Raw genomic sequence first — 12,509 nt, 5'->3', positions numbered from 1 at the left:
TAAAAGAGTTCTAAGTGCAGGACGGAGCTGGTCTATAGTCTGTTTATTATAAAAACATTATTGGTTACATATGTGCATACATGCTTCAGTGGAATCCCAATTCAAGGAAAACATTTCATCAGACCAAAAATAATCGATTCTTTTTTTTTGTCTGATTGTTAAGGAATAGAGAGAGAGAGAGAGAGAGAGAGAGAGAGAGAGAGAGAGAGAGAGAGAGAGAGAGAGAGAGAGGTGAGTTTTTTTTTTTTACACAGTGATCACCACTTATCAAGGCCCGGAAGCCACTCAGGGATAAGGGTTATTGCAAGTACATTAATTTAGTGAGGAGATTTGCTGAAGTGTTTACTTAAGGGGGCGATTCATTAGGAATTTGTTAACATTGGACTTGAAGACATCCAAGTTGTAGTCCGGAGGGAAGCAGGCAGACGGAACAGAGTTCCACAGACGTGCAGTTCTAGGAAAGAAGCTTTGTTCATGGAATCCACGTTTTGATTTAGGCACAGATAAAGAGTGGGGGAAAATTTTCACAGTGGATTCAGCTAGACGGGTGTTTTTCGTGAAAGATTGGCGAGGGGGGACCAGAGACTGGAGTTCAGACGAGCATCTGCCATGGAAATAACGATAAAACAAGGACAGGCTTGCAACGTCTCTTCTGTGGGAGAGAGGTTGCAGGGTATAGAAAAGGGCATCCCCCACTAAGCCACGAAGTCTATTTTGTACTCTGTCAAGGCAGGATAGGCTATTTTTAGCAGCTCCTGCCCAGATATGGCAACAGTATTCCATCCTTGGACGTACTTGGCTTTTATATAGATAGAGAATTGCATCAGTAGTGAGATATCTTCTGGAGCGGTAGAAGGATCTCACCATCTTTCCAGCGACCTTGGCAACAGACTTGATGTACGTGTTCCATTTCAGATCAGGAGTAAAGGTCAAACCCAGAAGCTTGTCAAAACACGGAGCCTCACGGAGTTATAGTGTAGACACGTTGACCGTAAGTTAAGATCAGCTGATTGGATTGCGTGCGAGTCATGTGATAAGGTTAGCTGAATCGATTTGATTTGGACTCAGAAGACAACGGACGGCTTCCCGTTGTCTCCTCTCTTCACTGGGGGGGGGGGGGAACGCTGACGTGTGTAGAAGAAGAACCCACACATCCGATTTCACTTTCCACTTTCTGCAAAACATCTGGGAAAAGTGAAATAAACTATAGAACTAATTCCTTGTCTTGAAGTGATTGAATCTTCATCCAAAAACAGGTATCACGTCTCCCTCCAGGACGAGAAATTCCAGATAGTCCAACATCGAAGAAGCAGAGGTAGGTTCTGAAAATACATGTCACTCACACACGATTCCCTTTATGATACAGCATAAATATATAATATAACACGTCATCTCTTCTAATCCATTATTAGAGATGACGCAACAAACACTCAACTCTTTATTATAGAGACAATACAACAAACACTCATATCCTTTATGATACGACAACATAACATGATGAAATGTTTTCCTTGAATTGTGATTCCACTGAAACATGTATTCACATATGTAACCAATAAGGTTTTTATAATAAACAAACTATATCTATCTATCTATCTATCTATCTATCTATCTATCTATCTATCTATCTATCTCCTTCTCTCTCTTCCTCTCTCTCTCCCTCTCTCTCTCTCTCTCTCTCTCTATATATATATATATATATATATATATATATATATATGATGAGAAGAATCGCACTCTTCGAAACTCCATGGAATAAGGTATTTCTTGTTTTATTTGTACTCCTTGTTGAATAATGAAAACTTCCTTATAGGTTTAGAAAATTTTTTTTTTTAAATTGGAATAAATTTTCAATGTCAAGATTTTTATTTTACACACACACACACACACACACACACACACACACACACACACACACACACACACACACACACACACACACACACACATATAATTTGAGATTATTCTTTTCCAGAGGTAAAGTAACTAATGAAATGTAACGAGGTTAATAAAAGAATGCTCAATACCGAAGTAGAGCAGGGTATATTCTTTATTTGGTTTTACATAAACAATAATATATTGCTACACGATTATGAGCATGTTTCGGTCAGCTAGTTATCAGTAACTAGAGAGTTTTTTTAAGCGATACAGCTTATATGAAAGGAAAGTTTGCAAAATTACTGGAAACTAGCTAATCGAAACATTCTCATGACTGTGTAGCAACATATTAATGCTTATGTAGAAACAAATAAAGCTGAAATGCCAGTATATATATATATATATATATATATATATATATATATATATATATATATATATATATATATATATATATATTGCACGTTTTCTATAATCAGCTCAGACAAGAATAAGTCGTTTAATTCCCACGCGTATCTTCATTTCAGATAATGGTTCAATTGCTCAGACTCGTATGAGAATCTCTCTGTACTTAACCACCTGGCCTAACGTCATGCCGATAAGTTTTAACCGAAAAATAAAGATGATTTACGCCCTTGAAATCATAGGCATTGTGAATGGCAAGCGTTTAACTTCAAGGCTCTATAATCACATACAACGGCATTGTTTTTAGTCATTTTTTTTTAATCAGTTTCATGTCTGGTCTCTTCTCACCTTTGTTAACGATAATCGGAGATGATCGTTAGATACGTCCGAGCATCTTTAAAAGTGGCTCTGGCCGTTGGATTTTCGATCTGACCCGCTTAATAATTTAAAATTACATTTTCAGTGGTCTCTCGCATTTAAATTTTCAATATAATTTTCGATAACTGTAAATAAAATTGACTAAAACGCTTAAGAATATGATAGTGCTTTAAAGACTTTCTTAAAATTTGATTTTCAAGGGAGATAATTTACATGAAAACTTTCGATTTAAGCTTGTAGTTTTAGTAAAACCTCTCATGCTGAGAACAGATAGTACAGTTCATTATTTATTTATACAAAAATATAAAAATTTACATTCGGTATAAACTGGGCACATGGTCATCAAAAGTGTCTAAAAAATGGTGACGGGTCGTTGGTAATCTGAGTTCAAAAGTTATAAAATTGCATATTTATATGTATTATTATCCATCGGACTACTGTTCTCATCTTGAGTGTGATTTTCACAACGTTTCGGTCGATATTAGCCTCCGACCTTCTTCAGATGTATCTTGGTCGAACTCGAGAATATTTCTGTCGAATTCGGACGGAATTTCGAGCGGAACACTTTATTTACTTCATGAGGGTAGCATGCTCTTGTTCCGCCAGCCATGACCGGATAGATGCCCTGAGTAATTCGCAATTGTATTTTTCGGTCGCCCACACTGAAGATTGAACCTTCAACCTTCAGGAGAATATCACTTTTACAATTGATTTTTCCCAGTATTCTAACCATTGCGCCACGGTTCCATGCGGACATTTGCGAATTACTTAGGACCTCTATCCAGTCATGGCTAACGGAACAAGAGCACGCTACCCCCGTGAAATAAATAAAGGGGTCCGCTCGAAATTCCGTCCAAATTCCCGAATTCAACAGAAATATTCCTGAGTTCGACACGATACACCTGAAGAAGGTCGGAGGTTATATCGACCGAAACGTTGTGAAAATAACACTCGAGATGAGAATAGTAGTCTGAAGAATCCATTTAATATAATTAATCAATACTCATGTTAAAAATTCAGAAATATAAAATTTTCTTTTTTAATTCGTATATATATATATATATATATATATATATATATATATATACGTATTAAAAAAGAAAATTTTATATATTTATATATATAGAGAGGGAGTCATCCGCATGCAGTACTGTTTCGCAGTATCACAGCTCATCAGTGCGGCTAGACAGGCAACCACCTCAACCAGGATCGAACGCCAACCGCCCAAACGCCAATACGCTATACGGCTGCTGCTGCTGCTGCTATGCGGGTAGTGAATTAACAATGTTTTGACATCGCCATAATTATCATTATCATCAAATAATATGTCTATCGGTTACTTAACTAAGATCATATCAGTCACCACAATACCACATTTACTCTGGGGCCGTCACGTCACATATTCTAGAATTTGTTTTTCATAAATATTTTTATATACTAAGATTTCATTGGAATAAAATGGGTAATGGAAAAAGAGAGATAAAAAAAAATCAGTTATAAGACCTTGCCAACACTTTCTAAATAATAGGTCGCCCAGTTTTCCTCTTAGTTCAGAATCGAAAACAAACAGCCAAATCTCTAAATGGGAGTCAGATCTAAGTGGAAGAAAAAGAAAACGGGGAATAGAAATCCTAGAATGGATGGTGACACTTTTTTCCACTTAATTCAGAACCAAAAACAAGCAGCTTAATCTCTAAGTGGGAGTGAGTCTAAGTGGAAGATCAACGAAAGAGAAGAATAGTGATCGTAGAATGGACGATGCCATTGCAAGATAAGTACAATTTGGGGGAGTCCGAGGTCAAAACATATGAAAATTGGGAATTGACATCTTGGAGGATTTCTACTACCAGGCGGAGTATAATTCATCACTCGACTAGCTAACAAGATAAACTTACCCGACAAAACCAGGAACTGTATGCGCCATGCTCATATAGGGAACATGTACTTATAGTCAATTTATTTTTGTATACACAAGTTGCTACTTGTATCCACGTTTGTTTTTTTTTTTTTTTCAAATCTGATCTTGATCTTAAGCTGGTGCTTAAAGAACGCGATCAGATACTGATCAGCAAAAGATTCAACACTTTGATTTTCTCTCAGCGCGGCGTCTTCATCACCATTAGCGCTACGGTCATAGTTGCGAGAAACACCATTCACCTCTTCCTGTCGATCACCGAATATCGATTACATGCAATACGTTTAATGGCATAGTATGCTCTGGATCGGTACAAGTCGTTACTACGTTGACACACACCTAGAATTGCTGGAGTTCACGGCAATGGATAAAAAACGTAATTTAGCTTTTCTTCTTCGATCAAGTCACAGCATGTGTTGTATGATTGGGCAGTCTATATAATTTATTCTCTTTAACATTGCGATATATAGTGTGTGACGTCTAGTAGTAAAAATGTTCTGTTATTGTTTATGTATATCTGGGTGTTTCACATATAATAAAACAGTTCATTAACATCCATTCTGTGTAGTGCACAAGCAAAGTGCATACCTCACTTCGCTGTGTCTTCATTTCTTCTCATTATTCAAGTTCATCTCCGAAGAAAACCAAATAATAGTAGATTATCTATTTGATATACCTTTATTCTCAACTTTCTATCGGAGCTGCAAAGCGTTTTAATTTTCTACATTATGCTAAAGTCGCAGTTTTTCCAGCTTCCAATACGCGGAGACGATATCTTTCGTGTCAACATGTCCGATTTTTCATGTCTGACCGCAAACTCTAAACTCTGATTACGTGTATTTCTATCTCATTTCATCATTAACTCATGTAACATTAAGATCACCTGATGCCGTCACTAAAATCATCTCTATTGTTTATGTTCTAACATTCTTGTTTGTTTTAACATTCTTACGTTAATATTCCTGATATATTTCTACCATAATATTTTTATCCTAAAAATTTCTTTCGTCTTTCTAGACATCAAAAACGATAATAATAATAATAATAATAATAATAATAATAATAATAATAATAATAATAATAATCGTCCATATTACATAGCATCCCTCGACAGTGTCCTAACACATGGACACTCTGAAAATTGCCTTCCATTCCAGAACTGTGTTGTCTGATATTGAGGAGTAACGTGTTCCGGGTTAATCACCATGTAAGAAAAAAATCAGGGTAGTTGAGATGACTCGTACCCGATGCTATACTCCATTCGGAGAGTATCGCCTCTTTCGATTACTAGAACCGCTCAACAAACGTAGTCTAAGCTCATGAAAAAAAAAAATCCTTGCATATGGATGATACATAATGTGGGTTATACCCAAGCCTCCCTCACTCGAATGTTGAATATATATATTAGAGAACTGCCGACTGTCAACACGACGGTTCTAGGTTCAATCCTTGGCTTAGGAGAGATGCTAGTCTAGCGGCACTGATAAGTTGTGATACAACGAAACAGGACTGTATGTCGATGACTACAAATATATATATATATATATATATATATATATATATATATATATATATATATATATATATAGTGAAATTATCTGTGTGCCTGTGTATGTACATTTCCCTACCAAATTACTCTGTCAATTTTCAGTCTCCAGCCTACCAAACTCCACCGCCAATTTTGAGTTTAAACACTTGGAATTTTAGATGTAAGTTCCTTGGACATTGATCAAACTTTTAGTTTGGTTTGAACCCAAAACAATAAATGTTAAGGGTCAAAATTGGGATCGAAGTTAAAAAAAATCGACCTCTGCGGTCTCTAGCAAATTACTCAGCCAATTTTTGGTCTAAACATTTGAAATTTTACATAAAATGTATTCAGACATAGGTCAAGTTTTTAATCGGTTTTGGGCCCAAAATTTGGCTACCAAAGGGTCAAACTTCAAAGGATTTTACCTTTGCGGTTTCTAGCAAACTATTTAGCCAATTTTGGGTAAATCTTTGAAATTTTACATAAAGGGTATTCAGATATGCAGCAAGCTTGTTAATCAGTTTTTGGGCGAAAATTTGGCTGCCAAGAAGTCAAAGTTGAAAAAGTTGACCTTTGCAGACTCTATCAAACTCCTCCGCCAATTTTGTAACGAAACACTTTTTGTACGTATCTTTAGGTTTTGGATGTACCTGTAATTTTTAATGTACCTGTAATTTTGGAGGTTACCTGGACATGAGTCACACATTTTAATATATATATATATATATATATATATATATATATATATATATATATATATATATATATATATATGAACATAAGTTATGAACAGTACATAGGGCCCGAGCAAAGCCGGGATCAACTGCTAGGTTATATAATTAAAAAAAAGAAGGAATAATGCCGTACATAATTTCCAATTTAACCTTACAAAATATTGTTTTTAAAAGACTAACTCCTATTCAATTTCCGAACCAACCAGGAAACACATCAGATTTGACTTTATATTGGAATCAGAAAAGAGATTGGACGTACAATTTCTCTCTTTTAGACGAAGAGAAAAAAAAGAAACAAAAACAAAATGTCGGAATTATCTAACCGATAATCGGGGGGGGGGAGAAAATACGCTTTAAAACCTGCAACAAAATGCCGTCGTTGCTTACAGACAATCTTTTCTTGTAACGGTAACAAGTTGGTAACATAGTTGGTAAGATGGTAACGTGGACGAATTTTACATAGTGTCTTCTGTTTAAAAAATCGAAGAAAAACTGCCGACTTCTCGTTCCGCAAGATTTGACCAGACAGTACGTGTGCAGTTTAATCAAGACAAATAAAAATATTGGAAAACAAAAATTATAATGTACGTATCCGTTATGGAATTAAGTTCTCCGAAAAAGAATTCACCTAATTTGATCAAGCAATTTTTTTTTACAGCGAAAAATAACACCGAGTAAAAGGTAGCCATGTTTCGATTTAGACCACGAGGAAGGAAGAGTAACTATTATTTAACATGGGGGGGAGTGTGTCGGCACTTTAGACTGAGCTATCTCCTCGTGGCGCCCCCTCCCTTCCAAAGAAAAACATGCCGACTTCTCGTTCTGCGAGATTTGACGAGATTTGAGAGTGTGTAAATAACATGTCAAATCCGAACACCCGATTTTGTGCGACATAAAACTGATCTAGCGTCGTCCATAGATCGGAGAGTTCTTTTACTTTTCCTCCAACCCACCCTCGACAACATTTCCAAGTTATCACAAAAAGTCTTATATGCTTAGAGTGAAAACTGATTTTACATTTAATAAAAGTATACAGCATTATTTGATTTTCTAAAGTTTTAAAATTTAACCTGACGAAATAAACCTTTCAAAGGATGTGACGAAGTAAGCTTTTCAAAAGATGTGATTATTTCCTATATAGTTTTTAATTTTTAAGATGAACTTCTAATTCAGAAAAAATCTTTTGAACCAACCTAATACTTGTGTAATTTACAAGTCTAGGGTTTTAGCCGTTATATCGGCTTTTGTGTAATTAAAATACGTTTCCCAGCAACCATCACAAGCATAAATATATTCCTTTCCTTCTATTGCAGGGTGAGCCTCGATTTTCCAGCCTGAAGATTCACTCGGATATCAGGTATCGCCTCGCCCGGACAACCCTGACAGGAGAGTTGAGCAATCCCGGTAAACATGCACAGGAGATCACTTGGGATGTCATCTTGCCCGAGTCGGCCTTTGTCTCCAACTTCAGCGCGTAAGTGTAAAGGGGGAAACGATTTTGGGGAAGGGCTTTTTTGTGTGGTCTTTCACGTTATTTATTTATTTATTTTTTAATGTATATAACAATTATTTGTGTTGTCGAATACCTAGGGGGATAAGCAGATGGTAAACGATGAAAAAAAAAAAAAAGCAACAGAAGTAAAACTTAATCAATTCATCAAATTGAATTTTGCTTTGCGCATGCGTTAAAACTTTCTCACGGCGAGAAACAAAACCTGAACGCATTAATGGATACACACATTTCTTTCAAATGTAACAATTGAATCTGTTTTAATCTCCAGTGTTTGGTTGCAGATATAAAACTGTCATGAATCGTGCACGTATCTCTTTTCTTTCTGAAATTCTCATAGATGGCGTCTCTAAAGCGGTCCTAGTTATTCCTATATATTACCCTGTTGTATTTAATGTTTGTTCCCATTAGTTATTTCTCCGGGGACTATTAACTTAACACGAAATCTCTCTCCCCCCACACTCTCTGACGTCACATCCCATCTGCTTATGTTTACGTCCGTTCTCACGATGTACAACTCTGTAATCGTGTCACTTTTTACTTCAAAACTTTCCCACGTCGAGAAACAAATTAATGGATATACACATTTCTTGCATTTTCAAATATAACAATTGAGCTTCTTTTAATCTTCAGTATTCGGTTGCGGATTTAAAACTGTCATTAATCATACAATCGTGCGCGTAACCCTTTTCTTATTGAAATTCTCATGGATGGCTCTCTGCTTTTTGAGAAGAAATCGACTCTGAAACTTCTCGGGTTTTCTTTCCCATCAAATCTTTCTTTGAGTCCATATAGTAGATCCACTGTTCTTTCTGCTTCTTGTAAAAGCGATTCTCTCTATCGCCTCAAACACTTTCTCACACCTGAGTGTATTCTCTATCTCTAAAAATCTAATGACAGACCATGTATGGGGTACTGTAGTCATGTTTGGTTTGGTTCATTCTTTGCCCCACTTGAGAGTTCTTGATACAGTGCAGAAACGTATCCGCAATTTGATTGGCAACGCTCTTTCTTCTTTTCTGCAATCTCTGTCTAACTGTCTGTCTGTCTGTCTCTCTCTCTCTCTCCCTTTCTTTATTTCTCTCTCTCTCTTTCATAAAGAACAAAGATTCAAAAGGAACGTTCCAGTGAAAGATAGGGATTAGTTCTGTAAAGAGAAATTGAGTACTAATGACTGTTTCGGCTCGCGCCGTATGCGTTTACGTATGTGTAAATGAATAACCAGAAGTTATGTGTATGGGTATTAGCGTCTCCTTTTTGTTAGTGAGAAAGTATATGTATGTTCATTTCGGTTGGTGCTGTATGTGTATGAACTACGTACATAAGTTCGTCCAACAGCATATATGTATATGCAGACGCTGCTAAAGTCTCCCTCTTGTCTGTCGAGGCCCTTCGGCAAGGGAACTGGTATTAGCTAATAAGTTTTTAAGGACGTTTCTACCGGAACAAACGGAGAGAAAGCTACGATTTATTGTATTTTCGGTAGTGAATATTTTCACATCTCTGATTGGCGGAAAGAAACTGCCGATTAAAGATGTTGTCCAATCAAGAGTTGATATTTGATAATAATATTTACTACCTCTTCAAACAACTTATCATTTTTTTGTTTTCAATTTGGGAGGAGGGAGGCATCCGCTTTTTCAGAGACTCGAACTGAAAGCGTTCTTTAAGAGTAATAGTTTCAACAATTGCACTTAGTTCATCTGGTATATTTCCCAGGTAGTTTTTAAAGTTCTTGTTCATTGACACAGTGGCTCCTATGCTTAGTGAATTTGTTTTATGGAAATCGTTCCAGACAATGCATGAAGCCACTTAATGAAATGAGCAAAAAAAAAATACTACTTCGTGATCAAAAATTTGCTAACAATAAGTGTTAGATGGATTAGATTCTGAGCTAGAAAACAGAGATTTTTCTCTCTTTGTCAGAAACATTACCCTCCCTCTCTCTCTCTCTCTCTCTCTCTCTTTCTCTCTTTCTCTCTTTTTTCTCTCTTTCTTTCTTTCTCTTTTTCTCTCTTTCTCTCTTTCTCTCTCTTTCTTTCTTTCTCTCTTTCTCTCTTTCTTTCTGTCTTTCTCTCTTTCTCTGTCTTTCTTTCTTTCTATGTCTTTCTTTCTTTCTCTGTCTTTCTTTTTTCTCTTTTCTCTCTTTCTGTCTCTCTTTCTCTCTTTCTTTCTCTCTTTCTCCCTTCCTTTCTGTCTTTCTGTCTTTCTCTTTCTTTCTCTCTTTCTTTCTTTCTTTCTTTCCGTCTTTCTCTCTCTTTCTCTCTATCTCTCTTTCTCTGTCTTTCTCTCTTTCTTTCTCTCTTTCGTTCTTTCTCTCTTTCTCTCTCTCTTTCTCTCTCTCTCTCTTTCTATCTCTCTCTCTATCTCTCTCTCTTTTTCTCTTTCTCTCTTTTTCTCTCTCTCTCTTTCTTCTCTCTTTGTCACTCTCATTTCATTTCACTATACAGCAGGACCCCTGGATACGCATTAAAAATTAAAAAATACAAAAATACAGTATAGTATATAATACACATGTATATAATCAAATAACATTATAAATAACACCGTGAGGCGGGGAAAATACCGTAACCAGGGGCCGGAAAAGCATCGTATTTCACATCGTATTTCACATCTCAACCAGAAAATATCGTATCACAAGACGACCGTATCCTGGGGTTCTACTGTATTAGGCTTAACAATTGATCTTTACGTAGTTATTTACTTTTGACTTTTTGAGATGAGGATTGGTTATTCGCGTTATAACACAATCAGCCGGTCACTGGCGTATGACTGTCTTCACGTGTTACACTAATTGTCTTCTAAACGGTCTCATGAAGATATGAAGATGGCCAGTCATTAGGGTCTGTTAGAAGAAAATCATACCTGGGATGTTGGATGTGGGCGTGGCTCCTTTATTTTCTCAAGTGACCTCTTCATCCTGGTGGCATTCTGGTTGGAATTTTCTTTTTTCGTTCTTAGACCGCTTCGTTGTTTAATGGAGGCATTCATGGCAGACTCAATAAAACACACAACACGACACAATCGTAATATTTATGAAAGACAATTAACTATTTATTTTACAAAAATATATATTACAAAAACAATTTACACTTTATATATCCTACAATCATTAAACTAACCACGCTTACCTAGTGCTCGGGGGGGGGGTCGCCCCCTCTCGTTCACGGAGAGACAGAAACACGCGTGCTCATCCCATGCTGTCCGGACGAAAAGAGATCGATCAAGAAAGGGAATTCTGGGATTGCACTTCTGTGTATCTTTACGCCGACGGCCAAATCACCACTCGGCCATGCTGAAGACTGTGTTAGCAACCGTGGCGCTGAGATATAGTGACACAGTGTTATTTCGATTGTTATTCCGTTTGCCGGTCGAGGTGTTACTTGATTGTCGTGGGGGGGTTTCTAGCTCCACCGGTGTGAACAAACGATATTCAACTGTTAAGCATCAATTATAACAAACCGGGAAGGGTCACTTGGTTCGTCGTGTGAACGACATCAGCCCAATCGTGTGAACAAACACTATTTAAAAAAATAATAAAACATACCTCAATGGTGTGAACCTCTTCCGTTTGGTTGATGTCCGGTTCAGCTCGTTACTGGCTATGATGTCTGCTTAGGGTCGATTTCTGACTGTGATTCCCGATTTAGTGGTTACAAATAACGTGCAACACAAATTTATAGTAAATAGAACTTAACTACTTTATTTTACAATATTATACATTATTTTTTAAAAAAAGCATTACATTACAATTTCTTTTATCCTAACCTAGATTCCATAGCTTCCTGGCCTTGATAAGTGGTGACCACCGTGTAAAAAAAAAAAAAAAATAGATTCGCAGGGCTATGCGGCGTTGAACTGAATCGTAACGTTCAATGCCGCTAAGACTAAGCTTGTTTCTTTTAATAATTACAAGAAACCTTCTCAACCACTGATTGCCATGGCTAATGATACACCACCTAAAGTACTTCCCTTAAGTTTCAAGGCTTAACATTCCAAACAACATAGATTGGAACAGATATACGGAATTAATTGCCAAGGCTGCTGTGAGGAACGTGGGCTTTCTCTATCGTGCTAGAAGACGACTCACACCTACAAGTATCTTGTATCTCTACAAAGCAACTATTCGCCTGTACATGAAATATTATTGCCAGATCT

General features: G+C 36.7%; 1 protein-coding gene across 1 annotated transcript in view; it reads left to right on the top strand.

Moving 5' to 3' along the window:
* Positions 1 to 12,509, top strand: part of LOC145239998 (inter-alpha-trypsin inhibitor heavy chain H3-like) — a 162,602-nt gene that overhangs the window by 59,884 nt on the left and 90,209 nt on the right. Inside the window, exon 2 of the mRNA XM_080103585.1 lies at positions 8,155 to 8,315. Within this exon, the coding sequence (XP_079959711.1) occupies positions 8,155 to 8,315 (161 nt within the window). The remainder of the gene's footprint in view (positions 1 to 8,154; positions 8,316 to 12,509) is intronic.

The sequence above is a fragment of the Euprymna scolopes genome, chromosome 19, assembly GCF_053919585.1.
Source record: "Euprymna scolopes isolate OS-2025 chromosome 19, ASM5391958v1, whole genome shotgun sequence".
Classification (NCBI taxonomy): Eukaryota; Metazoa; Mollusca; class Cephalopoda; order Sepiida; family Sepiolidae; genus Euprymna; species Euprymna scolopes.
The sequence above is the reverse complement of the archived record's forward strand: the minus strand, read 5'-3'. Positions and strand labels throughout refer to the sequence as shown.